Source organism: Drosophila santomea, chromosome 2L, assembly GCF_016746245.2.
Source record: "Drosophila santomea strain STO CAGO 1482 chromosome 2L, Prin_Dsan_1.1, whole genome shotgun sequence".
Classification (NCBI taxonomy): domain Eukaryota; kingdom Metazoa; phylum Arthropoda; class Insecta; order Diptera; family Drosophilidae; genus Drosophila; species Drosophila santomea.
This window is the reverse complement of record NC_053016.2, coordinates 2,205,936-2,221,577: the sequence shown is the minus strand read 5'-3', so window position 1 is coordinate 2,221,577 and position 15,642 is coordinate 2,205,936. Positions and strand designations below refer to the sequence as shown.

General features: G+C 47.1%; 8 protein-coding genes across 10 annotated transcripts; 6 read left to right on the top strand and 2 right to left on the bottom strand.

Moving 5' to 3' along the window:
* Nucleotides 1–54: 54 nt before the first annotated feature.
* LOC120454915 (GATOR complex protein MIOS) lies at nucleotides 55–3,383 on the bottom strand. Its single transcript, XM_039640629.1, has 7 exons — nucleotides 3,148–3,383; nucleotides 2,922–3,095; nucleotides 2,612–2,863; nucleotides 1,590–2,517; nucleotides 980–1,535; nucleotides 436–917; nucleotides 55–366 (listed from the first exon to the last, which is right to left on the bottom strand). Exons 1-7 carry the CDS (start codon nucleotides 3,263–3,265, stop codon nucleotides 276–278), a joined length of 2,601 nt encoding a protein of 866 aa, XP_039496563.1. The 5' UTR covers nucleotides 3,266–3,383; the 3' UTR covers nucleotides 55–275.
* A 102-nt stretch (nucleotides 3,384–3,485) lies between these two features.
* On the top strand, nucleotides 3,486–3,868 carry LOC120454957 (protein CEBPZOS). Its single transcript, XM_039640740.2, has 2 exons — nucleotides 3,486–3,673; nucleotides 3,727–3,868. Exons 1-2 carry the CDS (start codon nucleotides 3,544–3,546, stop codon nucleotides 3,858–3,860), a joined length of 264 nt encoding a protein of 87 aa, XP_039496674.1. The 5' UTR covers nucleotides 3,486–3,543; the 3' UTR covers nucleotides 3,861–3,868.
* Nucleotides 3,869–3,877: 9 nt separating this feature from the next.
* LOC120454967 lies at nucleotides 3,878–4,185 on the top strand. Its single transcript, XM_039640752.2, has one exon. The coding sequence runs from the start codon at nucleotides 3,878–3,880 to the stop codon at nucleotides 4,109–4,111; it is 234 nt and encodes a 77-aa protein (XP_039496686.1). The 3' UTR covers nucleotides 4,112–4,185.
* Nucleotides 4,186–4,369: 184 nt separating this feature from the next.
* On the top strand, nucleotides 4,370–5,546 carry LOC120454933. Of its 2 annotated transcripts, none has more exons than XM_039640703.1 (2): nucleotides 4,370–5,180; nucleotides 5,249–5,546. In XM_039640703.1, exons 1-2 carry the CDS (start codon nucleotides 4,491–4,493, stop codon nucleotides 5,372–5,374), a joined length of 816 nt encoding a protein of 271 aa, XP_039496637.1. In that variant the 5' UTR covers nucleotides 4,370–4,490; the 3' UTR covers nucleotides 5,375–5,546. The 2 variants fall into 2 exon arrangements, with proteins under 2 accessions (XP_039496637.1, XP_039496627.1); XM_039640693.2 differs by having other exon boundaries at nucleotides 4,374–5,180; nucleotides 5,246–5,546.
* On the bottom strand, nucleotides 5,532–6,430 carry LOC120454942 (cyclin-dependent kinase 2-interacting protein). Its single transcript, XM_039640714.2, has 3 exons — nucleotides 6,256–6,430; nucleotides 5,755–6,201; nucleotides 5,532–5,690 (listed from the first exon to the last, which is right to left on the bottom strand). Exons 1-3 carry the CDS (start codon nucleotides 6,326–6,328, stop codon nucleotides 5,557–5,559), a joined length of 654 nt encoding a protein of 217 aa, XP_039496648.1. The 5' UTR covers nucleotides 6,329–6,430; the 3' UTR covers nucleotides 5,532–5,556.
* Nucleotides 6,431–6,623: 193 nt separating this feature from the next.
* LOC120456038 (ubiquitin carboxyl-terminal hydrolase) lies at nucleotides 6,624–7,923 on the top strand. Of its 2 annotated transcripts, XM_039642621.1 has the most exons (4): nucleotides 6,624–6,780; nucleotides 6,924–7,064; nucleotides 7,124–7,266; nucleotides 7,325–7,923. In XM_039642621.1, exons 1-4 carry the CDS (start codon nucleotides 6,745–6,747, stop codon nucleotides 7,686–7,688), a joined length of 684 nt encoding a protein of 227 aa, XP_039498555.1. In that variant the 5' UTR covers nucleotides 6,624–6,744; the 3' UTR covers nucleotides 7,689–7,923. The 2 variants fall into 2 exon arrangements, with proteins under 2 accessions (XP_039498555.1, XP_039498547.1); XM_039642613.1 differs by lacking the exon at nucleotides 6,624–6,780 and having other exon boundaries at nucleotides 6,824–7,064.
* A 248-nt stretch (nucleotides 7,924–8,171) lies between these two features.
* LOC120456029 (2-phosphoxylose phosphatase 1) lies at nucleotides 8,172–11,018 on the top strand. Its single transcript, XM_039642601.2, has 5 exons — nucleotides 8,172–8,419; nucleotides 8,575–8,893; nucleotides 8,959–9,099; nucleotides 9,162–9,747; nucleotides 9,803–11,018. Exons 1-5 carry the CDS (start codon nucleotides 8,323–8,325, stop codon nucleotides 10,421–10,423), a joined length of 1,764 nt encoding a protein of 587 aa, XP_039498535.1. The 5' UTR covers nucleotides 8,172–8,322; the 3' UTR covers nucleotides 10,424–11,018.
* Nucleotides 11,019–11,195: 177 nt separating this feature from the next.
* Nucleotides 11,196–14,147, top strand: LOC120456022 (sodium-coupled monocarboxylate transporter 1). The gene is made up of 9 exons (XM_039642591.1): nucleotides 11,196–11,848; nucleotides 11,903–12,055; nucleotides 12,103–12,262; nucleotides 12,318–12,383; nucleotides 12,436–12,487; nucleotides 12,547–12,614; nucleotides 12,675–13,088; nucleotides 13,158–13,849; nucleotides 13,915–14,147. Exons 1-9 carry the CDS (start codon nucleotides 11,754–11,756, stop codon nucleotides 13,988–13,990), a joined length of 1,776 nt encoding a protein of 591 aa, XP_039498525.1. The 5' UTR covers nucleotides 11,196–11,753; the 3' UTR covers nucleotides 13,991–14,147.
* The last annotated feature ends 1,495 nt before the right edge of the window (nucleotides 14,148–15,642 follow it).

Sequence of the window (15,642 nt, the reverse complement as noted above, 5' to 3'; positions counted from 1 at the left end):
AGTGTTGCAAAACGCAAAACTATAACGCTTATAAACTTTCAAACGAAAAGCGGCGAAATATCTATAGTCCTTTATTTGAATGTAAGTATAAAATGCAATTGAGCAGCTAAAAGCTGGTAGGTCATAAACACTAATGCTACGGGCACATCCCCTGTCTAAGTACAATGAACACTTCTGAGTTTGTTTAAGGCGCGCGCGTTTGGAACAAATCAACAACTTAATGCATATGCATATGGCCTGGGCGAGTAAGGGCTGTGGATAGGTGCTCCGGACAGCTAGGAAATGTCTCTCAACGTGTTCGGCTTGGTGCCGTCCATGTCGAAGCAGCGACAGTTGCACGACGATACGGGGCACTCTGAATTTTGCCTGAAACATAAATGCGTACATTAGTCACAATTCAAGAAAAGATTGCAAATCAAGAAACTTGGAACTCACTTGAACCACTGCATGATGTGCTCGGTGTGTCCGCCGTGGCGACAGGTCTGGCACCAGGAGAACCACTTCGAGAAGGGCTTGGTCTGCCAGCCGGGTACGTCAGGCGTGGTGCTCGGCGTTTCCCCATTGCTCATGTTCACCATCGTGCCCATGTGCATCAGGCAGAGCGAGCAGCGCGGCAGTGGCTTTCGGCAGCTGGGGCAGGAGGAGAGCCGATTGGTGCTAGTGGTGGTGCTGCGTGGGCGTGGCTCGTCCAGCAAGGCATTGGACACAGACTTGCCGCAAAAGTTGCACGACAGGAAAACAGTGCGTGACTTGCGAGAGGATGGGCGAATACTCTCGATCTTGATGTCCAGCTCGGCCCGCTTCTCCCACAAACCCCAGCTATTGAGGTGATCCAAGTAGCTGGCGATCCAGTACTGGATGCGCTTGTCCACAAAGTGCTCTTGCCGGAAGTAGTTGATGGCCACCAGGGCTACCGTCTAAAATAGGTCAATATACGTAAATGCAAGTTACTCCTCATTTTGTGTTAGCCCAAGCTCACCTGCACATCGAAGCTGGTGTCCATGTAGGACTGCAGTATATTGATTCCGTCCAGCGACTCTCCAGTGAGCAACAAGCCATTGAGATCGCCGCCATCTATGGACGCCTGGATTTGCTGCGTCACATACTCAGCCAGCTTGGTCTCCGACAAATATTTGCAGGCGAAAGCCATGCGGTCTGAGAGCGACACGCCCTCCTCTTTCAGCACTGCATCAAAATTGTCCTTCTCCATCGTTAGAAAGGAGAAGACAGCCCTTAAGTGTGGATCGTGTATCTGCATGTTGGCGCTGGATCGCTGATTCCGCCACGTAGAACTACACCGATCTGCATTGAAACTGGACAAGGCGATGACGGTGATCCTGTACATGCTGGGATCCCTCATATTGTCCGCCGCCGACGAAAGAATGTTGCAGGCATGGAAAATTTTCAAGTGGAACACGCAGATCATGGCTGCCCTGCTGTACTCCTTGTTCGCATACAACTGGTCTATAAAGCGATCCAGCTCCTGCTCAAAGGCCCAGCCGCAAAGTTGAAGGGCCAGGTCTCGCTGCTCACTCCTGCATAGAGATTGGGGTTATCACATGTTTAAGACCACAGTTACCTGAACTTACCTGTAGCATATGAGCTTGTTGGAGTTGTTGATGCCCTCTGGCCACTGGAGCACCTGTGATTCGATGCGGGAGCTGGCCATCAAGGCCTCCGAGGTGTGTCCCAAATTGATGCCCAAAGTGGCCTTCAAGCCCGTCAATCGATCCTCGCTGTAGACATTGTTTAAAGTGGACCACACATTGCGCAGATATGGTGTCAAATGGAGCTCTCCAAATCGCTTGTTATCGGGCTTAATGCCATAATCCTCTAGAGCGCGCTGACGCGTCTCGTCCACCAGATCCAGTTCAAAGAGTTCCGGTTCCAGCAGGTCCACATTGAAGGGCGAACCAGGACTGCTGAAGTCCAGGGAACTCCCGCTATTTGTGCTGCAGCTGCTTGTGGGCTGCTGCTGAGTGGACGTGGCCGCAGTGGAAGTCGGTGAGGCGGGTGTGTAGAGCGGACGCTGCATAAGAAGTGGCAACTTCCGGCGATTACTGTGCGCCGTGTGCAAGGTGGCTGGCAGTCGAAAATCCAGGATGTTCAACGCATCTGCCAAGAGCAGAGCCCGCTCGAAATCTCTCGAATGCCACGACAGGCAATTTACAAACGCAAACTTTCCACTGTGCTGATACTTGGCCGGAAAGGGGCTTATCTGCCGTTTTACATGGTAGATCTCGCCGGAATTGTCCGTATCCACACTACGGATGTCGTAGAGAGTGATGTAGGAGGAATCCCGTTGCAGGGAGGACAGCAGGCTTGTCCTGGTTGGACACCAAGCGATCTGCAAATGGTTCTTCGAGGACTGAATCTGCCTGAGAGGGCTCTTGATATTTCGCGGATCCCACAGAGTGATCACCGAGTCCACGTAGCTGCAGAGATAGTTGCCATTGGGCGACACTGAAAGCCCTTGCACTGTCTTTGTTTGAATGCTTTGGCAGGTGGCGTTGCTCTCTGCGAAAGGAATTTCAAGTTATCATCGGCAATAGAGCAATAAAGCAATGCAAAACTGATGCATTCATTACGTATGTAGTTGATGTGTACTCACGCCTCAGATCGAACAGCTTGATCATCTTCTGGCTCATCCCCGCAATGACCGTGCGATGATTTCGATCCCAGCATATGGAGTTGGCCGACTCGCCGACGCCAAAGAAGTTGGCCGTCTCCTTGGGAACACCACGCTCGATGTCCCAGATCGTGATGCAGGTGTCATTCCGATGGCGATCGTGTCCAATGGCCAGGATATTGGCATCCAGCTCGTTCCAGGCGAGGCAGGTGCACATGCGCTGCTGGCGCGGAGCTGCAAAGTATGAACAACCATTAAATGCAGCTAAGAAACGGCGTTGTCGACCACCCACTGTACTCCCAGCTGCTGTCGTAGGTGTCCCGGAAGTTGCATATCCCGACTTTGCCATCCGCCAGACCCACTGCAATTATGGGCTGGTCACTGTGATAGGAGGCGGCCACGCAGCGGGCATATTGATAGCGCGACTCGTTGGCGAGGTAGTTCACGGATATATAAGGCAGGCGACCTGCAAAGAGGCGGTTAAGTAAAGTCGAATAATCCATTAGGGAAAACCTCACTTTTCTGGCTGTGGTCATCTTTGCGACGCACCTCGTACAAATGGATTTCCTGGCCCCAGGATACGAATTTGTCGGGAAAGTGTGGAAACCAGCTCAGTCCGTGTGTATTGCCGCTCATCGTGGACGATTTTCCATCGATATGAAAAACCAATTTTCACTACAGACTAAATTGCGTCGCGTTATCAGTTTGCAAAAACAAAAACGTGAGATAAACACTGCACTACGTAGCAAGAAGAAGAAGCGCACACACACTAGCCGGTCGAACAGCTGTTGCCGTATGCTAGCCAACACTGGCCCAGTTCGATAATTTATTTTATCGATAAGCTGGTAGGTGGTTTTGTTTTCCTTTTTTTTTTAGAAAGCAAACGTGTTTAATATTTACAACTCCCACTTAAAATGCTGCCCAAAACACCAAAACCTGCGATTTGGAAATTCATCAAAGGAAGTGCCAAAACACTGTTTGTCCTCGAGGCAGTTTGCTTTGCAGCCAGCTACGGCGTTTATTATCGCATGAACACGAATCGAGGTGCGAGGATATTTATATAATTATTTTGATTGTTAATAATTCTCCGCTTTTAGAGTTTCGGCAGCACATCCACGAGAACTATCCCTTCGTTCTGGACTATTACTATAAAATCGGTGAAATCGTGGGAGACAGCACGGTGCGACAGGCGGATGCCAATTATTGGAGTGCTTTAAAGAAAAGCGACTAGAAGAGACCGCTTCCAAAATGCTTAGTAATCCCTATTTTAAGTCCGTTTTGTGGCTGATTGGCTTCGGTGGAATGGGCTACGGCTTAATGCTGCTAACCGAGCCGAACGTCGAGAAAATAGAGCGCATCAAAGCCTCCGTTTCAAGTAACAAACTGACTGAAGATGAGCAGCGTAAGGCACTGTTTATGAAGAAGCTGCAGGAGGCGTCCACCACCAGTGCTCCAATCTACAGGTCATCGGCAGACAAATAGGATAGTTAGGAAGCTTTATGGTCAGCCATTTATCAATTTGTTATCATTTTTAAATATAAATGTTAAGCATTTAATTTGAGCATTAATTGGTAAGGTACGGTCATTCTGTTGAGGAAATTTTGTGTCATAAAAGGATGCAAAATGCGAAAAGCGGCTAAAATTACTAATTTGTTAATATTCCACTGACTTTAAACGTTTACAGAGCTCCTAACACTAATGTTACTTTTAACATGATCTGCTATGAATCTTGACCACCCCTACATGCAGTGCTCGAAAACGTGCGATTCTTGACAAAGCGAATCTAATCTTAGCGCAATTGCATTTAAATGGTAATTTAATTACCATTATTGACAGATTTTAAGACAACAAGACGCACACTATGTCCGCGGGGGATGTGCCCTTAGTGTCGATGGCCAAGATGCCGCCGGCCATCCAGTTCGAGGCCACAAAGGACTTCCACTCACATACCCAGCAGCAGGATTTGGATGAAGCTTTCCTCGGCAACGAGCGGCGTCCGTGGGTTCGCCAAAAGGCTCACAAGGACACTCGTCGCGAGAGGGAGATCCTCAACGGCCTGCTGTCCTCCACCAGCGTGGAAACGGACTACGCCAGCACCTGTGTGGACAAACTCATTGCCGAGAACATAAGCTACCGGGATTTGGCCTCTCTCACCGACGAGGATTTGCAACTCTTTGGGTTCAAGTCGGAAAAGCAACGACAACAGCTCTTAGATATGTTCAACAAGATGCCCAACCAGAATCCCAGTTACGAATACATTTGCAACCATCCAGAGGCCAAAACCTATAACAATCAGATCCTGGGCAATGCTAGCAACCACCTTATGTCCCTGCGTGCCTCCTTGGCAGTCACCAACTACAAACTGCAGGTCTCCACTCCCGAGGACGTCGTGGTGGGCGACAAACGATATGCCAGCTGCTTTGCCCAGGAAACTTTGAAGAGCGTAAAGCAGATAACCGAGGAGATTGCCGAGGATCTCAGGAAAATCGAAGCTAATGCCAAGAACGCAAGGAGCCAGAAGAAAACTCAGCCCAACGAGAGCCACAAGAAGGTAAGTACTGCACGTAATAATGGTTATATTTATTTACTTTCATTTAATAACAATTTGCCTTACAGAAGAAGTGGAGTCTGCCCACTATTTTATACTTCACCACTCTGGCTGTGGGATTTTCGTGCGCTTGGTTCTGGTGGTGGACCAAGTTCCGCAGCGCTCCCCGATTGGAGCGGATCTCCGTTCAGACTTAGAACAAACGCACAACAAAGCATTTAATAGTTTCATTCCCATTTTCTAATAGATTTAAGTTTATAGAGTTGTATTCCTTGGCTAAGCTTTCGCATAATCTCAAACTGTAATGAAGTTTTACTGCCCAACATGAACATTTTATAGAAACAAAGTGTTGCATTAACAATTTAAAAAGTTGTTTAATTTATTGTCTTAAAGTGACTTCTTCGGCAAGGAGAAGAAATCCCAGATGCACATAGGAATCCACGTGCTCGGGAAATTCCCATAAGGTTGTGTACGCAATGAGCTGGCTTCTTTCGATCGAGTGGGCAATGTTTTCTACATAGAAGGGACACATGATTAGATTTAAGACAGTAAAAGATATTTGAGATATTATTCCTACCGGCAACTTCCTTTTTGACCAGGGCCTCCTCTTCATATCTTTCGGATAGCTCCTTCGCGAAAACCACGAATTGTGGCAACTTCCAGGACCTGTAGAATATCGTCTCCGCTGCAGATCCCGGTAGTTTACATATCGCCCTCAATTGTCTTAGGATCTCTTTTGTGTTTTTTGCGATATCCCCGAAAATAGAGGCAATGATGGCCAACTTGTTGCAGGGCAAGAGTAGATCATCTGGGTAAGTGGAGCCGCCTTCATCCTGGCTTTTCTCCAGGCACTTGGTCTTCTTGGCCTCGATAGTATAGCAAATGGAGGTGCCCCGCTGTTGGGCCAGCTGCCATTTGGCGTAGTTATCCTGGAGTTGCTTAACTATGGTTTCCAACCTCGTTTTGCAGGTGGCCAAATTCGCGTCGTGACTTGTGGGCGACTGCAGCCGCTGGCTGTCCAAATCTGCGTACAATTACCATAAATAATAAGCTTTTTTTGTTATTGGAGATAACTCACATCGAACTGGTGTCAGAGATGCATTTATATTGGGCTCACTGGCTTTTTGCGGCGTTTTATTTGCTTTGGTCATTTTGTAAACAATGTTGTTTACTTCAGCCAGTGTATGCACTACTTCTTCTGGTAGCACATATGTTTGTTTAGTTTGAGCGTTTATCAACACTCATTGTCCCTAATATCGATAATTGACTACGCTTAAAATTGTCACTCATAAAATAATAACTATATACAAGAAAATTTTAACATTTCGAATTTATTCCTCACTTGCTTAGTGTTTTCTTTAGCTTAAAGGCAAAGCGCAGCTGAAAAAAAAATTGCATTAGCACACAAAATTGAAAAGCTTATCATCGATATATTTTGAAATCAATGTTTACACACCACTTTTAGAAAAAAGTAAAGCTCGACAAAAGTGCCGGTAATTGTCTGTAGAAATCCTTCATTTTCCTTTGAATTTTCAATCAGAACACAGCTAAAACCAAATTCGGAAAAATGTTGACCTGGACGCCACTAGAATCTAATCCCGAGGTAACGACTTTAACAGCTAAGGATTTTTTTAAAGCAGTTCCAGTTTTAGCAAATTCATGGTTTCTTTGTGCCAACATGTCGGCTTCCTTTTGGGTAATAAAGTGAAAAGACGCCATTCAATTTTCCCATTCCCACTTTTCCAGGTTTTGACCAAGTACATACATAAATTGGGCGTGTCGCCAGCCTGGTCGGTAACTGACGTCATCGGTCTGGAAGAGGACACCTTGGAGTGGATACCGCGTCCCGTAAAGGCGTTCATTTTGCTCTTCCCGTGCAGCGAAACCGTAAGATTATCTTGAACTTCCTTATCTGATTACCCTGGATAACTAGGTTCCATTTTCAGTATGAGAAGCACCGCGCCGAGGAGCACGAACGGGTCAAGGAGGTGCAGGAGCAGCATCCCAACGATCTCTTCTATATGCGCCAATTCACCCACAATGCCTGTGGCACCGTCGCCTTGATCCACAGCGTGGCCAACAACAAAGAGTGCGTCCTTCAACTGTTTTCTTTATTAAAACTCAGCTTAACTTCCTTTTGTCTCCAGAGTTGACATCGAGAGCGGAGTACTGAAGAACTTCCTGGAGAAGACAGCTTCCTTGTCCCCGGAGGAACGCGGAAAGGCCCTGGAGAGCGACAAGGAGTTCACCGCCGATCATCAGGCCTTGGCTCAAGAGGGCCAGACCAATGCCGCCGATCACGAGACGGTGATTCACCACTTCATCGCTCTGGTGAACAAGGAGGGTACTCTGTATGAGCTGGATGGGCGCAAGTCCTTCCCGATCAAGCACGGTCAGACTTCGGAGGAGACTTTTGTAAAGGATGCGGCCAAGGTATGCAAGGAGTTCATGGCTCGCGATCCCAACGAAGTGCGCTTCACCGTTTTGGCCCTGACTGCCGCACAAAATTAGGCTGGAACACATCTCCTAAACTCAGAACCACCAAGATCCAAGATCTGCCAGAGCATACATTTATATATCCACCATATTTTAAGTCAGGCTGCAAAGGCGAACGAAGCCCCGCCTTTCAGCCGGCTAATAGTTTACGCATATTTATTTCGCATTGAGCCAAAGCCGCAATTGTATTGGGAACACCATGATTGTTATTAAAGAGTGCACTCTAGCTTGATGCTAAGCTTATACTGAATACCACAGGGCTTTTATTTATGGGCGTACAACGAAATTATTAGTACGTATATATATTGGCGCTTAGAACTTTGAAAATAAGCTTGGCTGTTACGCATTTCAAACTGCCCCTTTGTCCACCACCTCTGTGCCAACAGCTGATAACGATGTGGTCTCCAGTGCGCATGCCTTGCTGGTGCTCCACGTAAACGTGTAAACCTGGTTTTTTTTCAGCACTAAGCACTCAAAACTCATTCCCCGTAAAGCGGAGCTATTGCCTGGAATTTCAAGCGCTGGATAGGAATATATCAGAGCTATCTTATCGACACAAACCCTCCAAGAGTGCCGTCCATCGAGTTGATGCCGAGGAGCAGCAGTGGAGCTAGTGGGCAGCAGTTAAGAGCCGGACTTTCTGGCCAGGATGAGGCTGCTCAAGGAACTGATGCGAGTGGCCACCCAACACAGAGCCTTCTACTGCTATGTGCTGCTCAGCGTCTGGATATTCCTTCTAATAGCGGGTAAGTGAAAAAAGATACATTCATAGCCATTATGGCTAAAAATATATCTGTACCCAATAAAAGTTTACCCAATTAGTTAATGATTGTCTCGACTCACACAACAAAGAATTTCTTATCTTCCTAAGCAAATAGCTAATCTTGATAATCCCTTCCAGGAATGTATCGCTACATGGGCAATGTTGAGTCGACCGCAGGTGGTGGCTCTGTTTTTGGACCCAGTTCGTCCGGCACCGTCAGTTCCTTGGGCGGCGATAGCTCGGCATCTTCCACTGCCCAGCGGTTCGCCAAGTACAGAGAACGCTGTGCTCCGTTGGCTCAGCTGCAGCGTTTGGATGATGGCGGCATCTTGGAGGGTTGGAAGCTTCAGGGAGTGCTTCTGGTCATCAGGCACGGGGATCGAGGACCCATATCCCATGTCCGCAGTGCTGGCATCAACTGCGGCGTGGGTGGGGGCTCCGATAGCCTGGTCAACAGGTGGGCACTTAATTAGCGGAATGGAGTAGTCATTGCTCACGTGTTTTTCCTGGTGTCATTTTCAGGTATCGCAGCTTTTTGTACAACTCGAGTAGCTCCGCTTCGGGATCGAATCACATGTACTGGAACAAGGTGGGGCCGTTCCATGGGTTTCCCCTGCTGCCGGCCTCGGAACGTGGCTGTCCACTGGGGCAGCTCACCTACAAGTGAGTGAATGGCCAGACTGCAATTCCACTATTAATCATACGCCTTACCATTCATTCACCAGGGGAATTTCGCAGTTGCTCCATGTAGGCGACATCATGCACCAGGTGTATGCTCATCCACTGGGCCTGCTGCTCAAACCGAATCCGAACCGTGCATCAGTGGAAACAACGCCACACACGCTTCTGAATTCGGATGAGGTGGTGGTCTTTACCACTCGCTATCGTCGCACCTTCCAGTCCGCGTTGGCCATGTTGTTCACCCTGCTGCCGGCGGACAAGTGGCTGGCCTTGAATGTCCGGGAATCGCACAGCATGGCGTTCTGCTTCGGGGAGTGCAGCTGTCCTCAGTCGGCGCTGCTGCGGAAACGTTTGGAGGCCATGGGGGATAAGCAGTTGCTGAAACGTGGCGATGTCCTGGATGTGATGCAGTGGATCGGAGGCACCATATTGCAGCACACGCCGAACGGCATTAGTAATCCCTTCGAGGTGGTGGATGCCCTTTTGACGGTTCTATGCCACGACGCCGCATTGCCATGTCGCAGGAAAAAACCGGTTTCCACTCCAAAGCCCCCCAGAAAGAACTCCAATCAGGAGCTGGTGGATGTGATTAACATAGATCAGGATGAAACAGCTGCCAATTTGTTGCAGGTAATAACTTAAGAGCTCCTACAATGTTAAAGGTTTCATGTTCTCTTGTATACAGGAGGCACAAACCCAGGTGGAGCCCGACTCCCCCGAGGTGGAAAATGGGAATCCCTCCGTGCAGGCGGATGAAGCTCAAGAGGGCTGTGTTGAACCCAGCCACGTGGACACCCTAATGTCCTTTGCGGACGAGCTGTCACAACGCTCCGCTGGCCACTCGTACTACAAGCTATCCGGATTGCTGCGATCCTACGGAATGATCCGCCACATAGTGAGCTACATGCTAAAGATGATCTCGGGCGACAGGACGAAGTTTGTCCTGTACTCTGGACACGACTGCACCATGCAGTATCTGACAGCTGCCCTGGGAATCATCACCAGCCAGGGCCAAACCATAGCTTATGCCTCCAGACTAGCATTTGAAGTTTACCGGAGCGAAGCGCACACGGACTACTACTTCCGGGTGGTGTACAATGGTAGGGATGTCACCCAACAGATCGACTTTTGCGAGGGCGGCAAAAGCCTGCGGGTCACCAGGGATTCCAGAGGCAACAAAGCCGATCTCTGTCCCATTGAGAACATCATTCGCTTCCTGCACGAGGATTACTTCAGTCCGTTGAACGCCACCAATTTTAAAGAAGCTTGTGGGTCTGTGAATCCCCCAAAAACTGGGGAGTTTTAGCAGCCCGCCAGGTGATAAGTAGGAGATCCCATTTTCAAACTGTGATAAGTAGTTAAGATGTCCAGGCTTATCCCAATCTGGAAACGACCGCTTTTTTAGCGATGTTATCTTAGTTGGAATTTAGTTAACGCATTCAACTTGTTGATCCACAAATCGAAAACGATACATATCAATGGAGCACTTGTTAGATTATAAGAACAACTTTCTAAAAAATCTCGCGTTTGAGGAAAGTAAAAGAAATGAAACTTGAAATCGCAAACATATCAGCTTTTTGAGGTTTATTATAAAAAAAAAATCCTAGAAAATACCCTTCCACGATTTTTAGCATTAATAAACTATTTTAGGAAACATGTCAAACAAAACAAACTCTTGGAAAATGTTTAATTCTTGATTATATACTGTAAGAAAAACAAATTTTCATAAACATATAAAGAATTAGCAAATAATAAATTTAAAAATGTCCACAAATTGGCTGGCACTTATTTAAGAACTTATATACATACAATTATAATATGAATCTCGAAACAACACTAAAAACTGAAACGCAAACATATCAAGCCCAAAGTAATATTTTTAAGATATAAATTTAAATGTGGATAGTGCTAAAGTTTTGAATTGAAATAAATGTTCTCGAATTTTATTCTTATCGTCGCTCTGAGTTGTTGTGTTTGGAAATTTGTATTTTCTTCAATCTCTTTCATATAATATGTTTTTTATGATGCTATGGTTTTGGTCTATTAAAAAGCTGGGATACATATATGTACATACATACGTCATTAATATTAGTTTGTATACATTTCCACGAACCTTCAAATATTTACGATATATTTTCTTTTAAGTTCGTTTTATGTGACTGCGGATTTTTCACGGCCACAGTTTGGACGTTTTTTAAATTGATGGTGATATACCAATAATTTTATTTATGGAACTACAGCTAAGTGGTAAGCTTAAAGCTTCTATTGCTGTGACATTTTCACTTCAAATTAGGCGCTCCATGGCAGCGGTAAGTAAGAACACTTTTATTTAAATCACTTTTTACAAACCCATTGTCAGTGCGATAATTGAATTTGTTGGCCAAATATTTGCCAGTGAATTACTGATTTAATTGGCGTCTAGAAGCGGTAAAAGCTGGGAACATTTTATTTGGCTCATTAACATGCTTCGCACGCTTTAGCGACTGCCAAAGTGTGTTTATGACCACACCATAGTCCTTCTATAGTGTTTTCCATCCCAGATAACATATCTAAGATAACTCAACTTTCGGCAATCTCAGCTCCATTGGGCACTTCACCTAACTTAGCTGGCATTTTCCCAGAAGACCACAGCCAGCATGGACACCTTCAGATTTGGCACCGTTGACTACACGGTCTTCATGGGCGGCACCATACTATCCATCGCCATTGGGCTGTACTTCGGTTGGATAAAGTGAGTAGTATCCAAATTGGCCAAACAAATTGTATCTCTTAATGTGCAACATAGGAAGACCAAGAAGACGGTGGAGCCCGAGACGTCGTCGACTTTGGATTCCCCGGAAATAACCATGCCGAATTTCGGATCGAAGAAGATGAACGAGTATCTGATGGGTTCGGGCAATCTGAAGGTGTTCCCAGTCGCAATGAGCCTGATAGCCAGGTGAGATAGCCATCGGCTACACTGCAAATATCATTCCTTCTGTTTAGTTTCATTTCGGGCGTTGCTATACTGAGTACTCCTTCAGAGATCTACAACTATGGCACGCAATATTTCCTGATTGTCGTAGCGATTGCCATCCAAGGACTAGTGGTATCCTACATCTACTTGCCCGTGTTTTCCGCTCTCCAAGTGCGATCATCTTATGAGGTAGATATGCTAGCCTATAGTATCTATATATTATTATTAACGAACTTACGTCTAGTACTTGGGATTGCGCTTTCACCCGGTCATACGGAACATAGTATCCATAATGTTTGTCATCGAAATGGTAAGTGGCACTCATCTGCAAATCGTACAGTAGAATTAATATGGAATTTTAGCTACTCTACACGCCTTTTGTGGTCTATGTGCCGGCCCTTGCTTTGAACCAGGGTAAGAACTATTCGATCGACTTTCGCAAGATGCCACTTGAACTTTTTGGTTGCCCACAGCTTCCGGCCTAGATATTCACATAATAGAGGTGGTGACCATTGTGCTGTGCGTCATATACACCCTATTGGTAAGATGTTCCCTTAAATTCAGAGTAGTTTCTTAACATTTTCACTTGATTCATTTGCAGGGCGGCCTTAAGGCGGTGGTGCATACGGATATCTGGCAGGTTGCGATCATGTTTGTCTCCGTCCTGGTTGTGGCCATCCTAGCCACCTGCAACATCACCGACATGGGTGAATTCTTCGAAAGTCTGGCGGCCGGAGGACGACTCATAATTGGCAACATCGATCCCTCGCCATTTGTGCGTAATACGGTGTGGAGCGTGGTGATCGGTGGCAGCTTCTACTGGACCTCCATTGCGGCAGTGCACCAGACCATGGTGCATCGGTATATGTCGTTGCCCAACTTGCGGATGGTCAGGACTTCCATTGCCTACTTTGTCGTGGGAGCGGTCATCTTTTACACCGTTCTCAGCTTCTTGGGACTGCTCATCTTTCACATGTACAAGGACTGTGATCCATTGAGCGCAGGACACATCATGGTGGGTGACTTGAACTCCATTTCAATTTGTTGAACCATAATACATTTACCTTATTTTCGATCTGCGCAGAATAACGATCAGCTAGTGCCCCTCTTTGTGGTCCAGAGTGTGGGTCACATCTATGGAATGCCCGGGCTTTTCATAGCCGGTCTTTTTGGAGCTGGCGTGAGTTCGCTTTCCGTGGCCTTCAACTCTACATCCTTGGTCATACTACAGGACATAGTCCGCGGCTGTTTCAAGATGCAGCCGGGCGAAAGAACATCCACGATTATCGTTAAGTCCACCATCGTAATCATGGGTGCTGTGATATTTGGCTCGGTCATTCTGCTGGAGAAAGTGAACGGCATCCTGAGCATCTGCATGTCGCTGGTGTCCATCGTCACTAGTTCCACTTTCGGAATATTCACGCTGGGTATGCTGATTCCTTGGGCGAACACAGTGGGCACCTTAGTGGGCGGAATCACGTCCTTTTTCTTGACCGCCTGGATTACTTTCGGCACGCAGATTGCCGCGGCATCCGGACAACTGCTTACCCATAAGCTTCCTATGTCGCTCGAAGGGTGCACCGGCAATGTGACTGCTCCCGAAGTTGTTGCGGTGGACGAGGAGCAGGTGTTCCCACTGTACCGACTCTCATTCCAGTGGATAAACCCCATCGGAGTGCTTACCGTCGTCATTGTGGGCTCCCTGGTCTCTCTGGTGACCAGACCCACGGATATCAAGAGTCTCCATTCGGATTTGATATCTCCAGTGATCCACAGGTGATACTTACGACAAATATAAAGATGTAATATTTAATAATATAATATCAATATCTTCATTTCAGATTCCTGCCAAAAGAATGCTTTAAACAACGCAATGTCCATAAAAACGCGGGCAACGATATTTCCACTATCACTTAAAATTAATTTTTATGTTGTTTATGAATGTAATGTAATGTTTCCCTGCATTTGATAAGTTATATTAAACTAAAGTAACGAACAAAGTTTTGGAAAATATCTGCTAAAATACTTTAAGCAGTATTTAATAAGTTTAAATATTCCAAATTCTCACATTGGATTTCCCCAACTTATCAGTATGCAACCGTTTGCCACTGAGAAGAGAGCACTGCACTTGCAATGCACTTATTGGGCCCCTCTCGCACACACACACAGGCACAGAAGCGCATCAGCAGAGGGGCAACAAAAGCAAGAGTGATAAAGCAAACGAGAGCAAAGACCGCGCCAAAGGCGAAAAAAAAAGCAGCGCAAGCGAGGGGAGTGCTGTGGAGTCATTGTACTCCGTGTGCGCGACGGTGGGGGGTGGCGCGGGAGGGGCTTTTAGGGTGGGGAGAACCAGAGCGCAAGTATGCCGCATACACAAACATACACTCACAAACACTCGTCGCACAGCCAGCAAAGCAGGCGGAGTGAGGAGCAAGAGAGGGGGGCGTCGCGCAATGAGCGCGTGTACCGTACTGAGAACAGCGTAATGTAAAATCGTCGCTCTCCCCGAAACTGCGAGCCTGTTGGCATTCAGTACATTTTGTTACTTTTGTGCACGCAGCTCTCGGCCGAAGATGGGAAAAGCAACAAAAGTGAAGCAGGAGCGCGCATTTGCAAGGGGAATTTACGTGGCTCGCAGGAGAAGGTGGAGTTGTAGTTGTAATGTGGGGGCCCTGGCTTACTCCTTCGACGGCTTCTATACAATTGCTCCTCTCGTAAGGCCAACCCCCTTACGAGATCCTGTAAACAAAATAGCAGCGTACATATGTGTCGTAATGGACCCTAGGGGCAATCTTCGCTCGCATGGTGCATGGTTGTGTTACATTGGGAAAAGGAGCCCAGATTTCGCAGCCAAGCGATGCACTTGCCAAGCGAAAAAAAATCACAGTCGGCGCGAGCGAGCGAGCGAGAGAGAGAGAGACACATACGAGAAAAGGGGGGCGGAGCAGGTGCGCCCACCGATGTGCGATGAGATTTTTGCACGAATCTCCGATACAAGTTAGTGCAACGCACACCACTGCATGTACGTGCACCAATACGCGTGCAGCGGCGAATGCTCCTCTGCGTTTCTGCACGCCGCTGAGTGCGCCTTCGTCTTCTGGGCTGTTTTCGTGTTTTGGCGAGTGGGGGCACAGTTCGCAGCCTGCACTCACTTGGTGGGCAGTTTCGATCCGCAACCGATTCCGCTGCACTTGCACTTGCTGTGCATCAACTCCCCTCCGCCGCCTTCCCTGCCTTTTTTGCCTGACCCCTCTATTGTCGTCTCTGTCACGCTCAACTGCAGTTACACGAGCAGTGAGAGAGGCAGAGAGAGGGGCCTTGCACTCGCACAGTGGGACGGACATGGGTAAACTGGTGTGCTTGTGTACTATGCTTGGTAAACACTGGAATCTTTTTATGAATTCAATTCAATGTAGAAAGTGTCCTTTTACTAATATGATTTTTAAATTAATTCACCAAGTTCTTGTTCCCACTTGATCCCACTGTGCCAAGGCAGTCGTAAAAATGCATTGCTCTTTTGCTCTTTCCTTCGTTCCACTTATCGCCGCCTCGCTCGCCCGCATTGAGGA

Bases quoted from the DNA above. Each gene is read 5' to 3' on its own strand.
- LOC120456029 (XM_039642601.2), top strand. From the start codon at position 8,323: ATGAGGCTGCTCAAGGAACTGATGCGAGTGGCCACCCAACACAGAGCC. The intron at 8,420-8,574 runs GTAAGTGAAAAA...AATCCCTTCCAG, and splicing joins GATATTCCTTCTAATAGCGG to GAATGTATCGCTACATGGGC. The intron at 8,894-8,958 runs GTGGGCACTTAA...TGTCATTTTCAG, and splicing joins TCCGATAGCCTGGTCAACAG to GTATCGCAGCTTTTTGTACA.
- LOC120454942 (XM_039640714.2), bottom strand. From the start codon at position 6,328: ATGACCAAAGCAAATAAAACGCCGCAAAAAGCCAGTGAGCCCAATATA. The intron at 6,202-6,255 runs GTGAGTTATCTC...AATTGTACGCAG, and splicing joins ATCTCTGACACCAGTTCGAT to ATTTGGACAGCCAGCGGCTG. The intron at 5,691-5,754 runs GTAGGAATAATA...CCTTCTATGTAG, and splicing joins GGTCAAAAAGGAAGTTGCCG to AAAACATTGCCCACTCGATC.
- LOC120454957 (XM_039640740.2), top strand. From the start codon at position 3,544: ATGCTGCCCAAAACACCAAAACCTGCGATTTGGAAATTCATCAAAGGA. The intron at 3,674-3,726 runs GTGCGAGGATAT...CTCCGCTTTTAG, and splicing joins TCGCATGAACACGAATCGAG to AGTTTCGGCAGCACATCCAC.
- LOC120456038 (XM_039642613.1), top strand. From the start codon at position 6,837: ATGGTTTCTTTGTGCCAACATGTCGGCTTCCTTTTGGGTAATAAAGTG. The intron at 7,065-7,123 runs GTAAGATTATCT...TTCCATTTTCAG, and splicing joins TCTTCCCGTGCAGCGAAACC to TATGAGAAGCACCGCGCCGA. The intron at 7,267-7,324 runs GTGCGTCCTTCA...TTTTGTCTCCAG, and splicing joins AGCGTGGCCAACAACAAAGA to AGTTGACATCGAGAGCGGAG.
- LOC120454933 (XM_039640693.2), top strand. From the start codon at position 4,491: ATGTCCGCGGGGGATGTGCCCTTAGTGTCGATGGCCAAGATGCCGCCG. The intron at 5,181-5,245 runs GTAAGTACTGCA...TTTGCCTTACAG, and splicing joins CCAACGAGAGCCACAAGAAG to AAGAAGTGGAGTCTGCCCAC.
- LOC120454967 (XM_039640752.2), top strand. From the start codon at position 3,878: ATGCTTAGTAATCCCTATTTTAAGTCCGTTTTGTGGCTGATTGGCTTC.
- LOC120456022 (XM_039642591.1), top strand. From the start codon at position 11,754: ATGGACACCTTCAGATTTGGCACCGTTGACTACACGGTCTTCATGGGC. The intron at 12,056-12,102 runs GTGAGATAGCCA...CCTTCTGTTTAG, and splicing joins GCAATGAGCCTGATAGCCAG to TTTCATTTCGGGCGTTGCTA. The intron at 13,850-13,914 runs GTGATACTTACG...TCTTCATTTCAG, and splicing joins ATATCTCCAGTGATCCACAG to ATTCCTGCCAAAAGAATGCT.
- LOC120454915 (XM_039640629.1), bottom strand. From the start codon at position 3,265: ATGAGCGGCAATACACACGGACTGAGCTGGTTTCCACACTTTCCCGAC. The intron at 3,096-3,147 runs GTGAGGTTTTCC...GCCTCTTTGCAG, and splicing joins AGATGACCACAGCCAGAAAA to GTCGCCTGCCTTATATATCC. The intron at 918-979 runs GTGAGCTTGGGC...GACCTATTTTAG, and splicing joins ACACCAGCTTCGATGTGCAG to ACGGTAGCCCTGGTGGCCAT.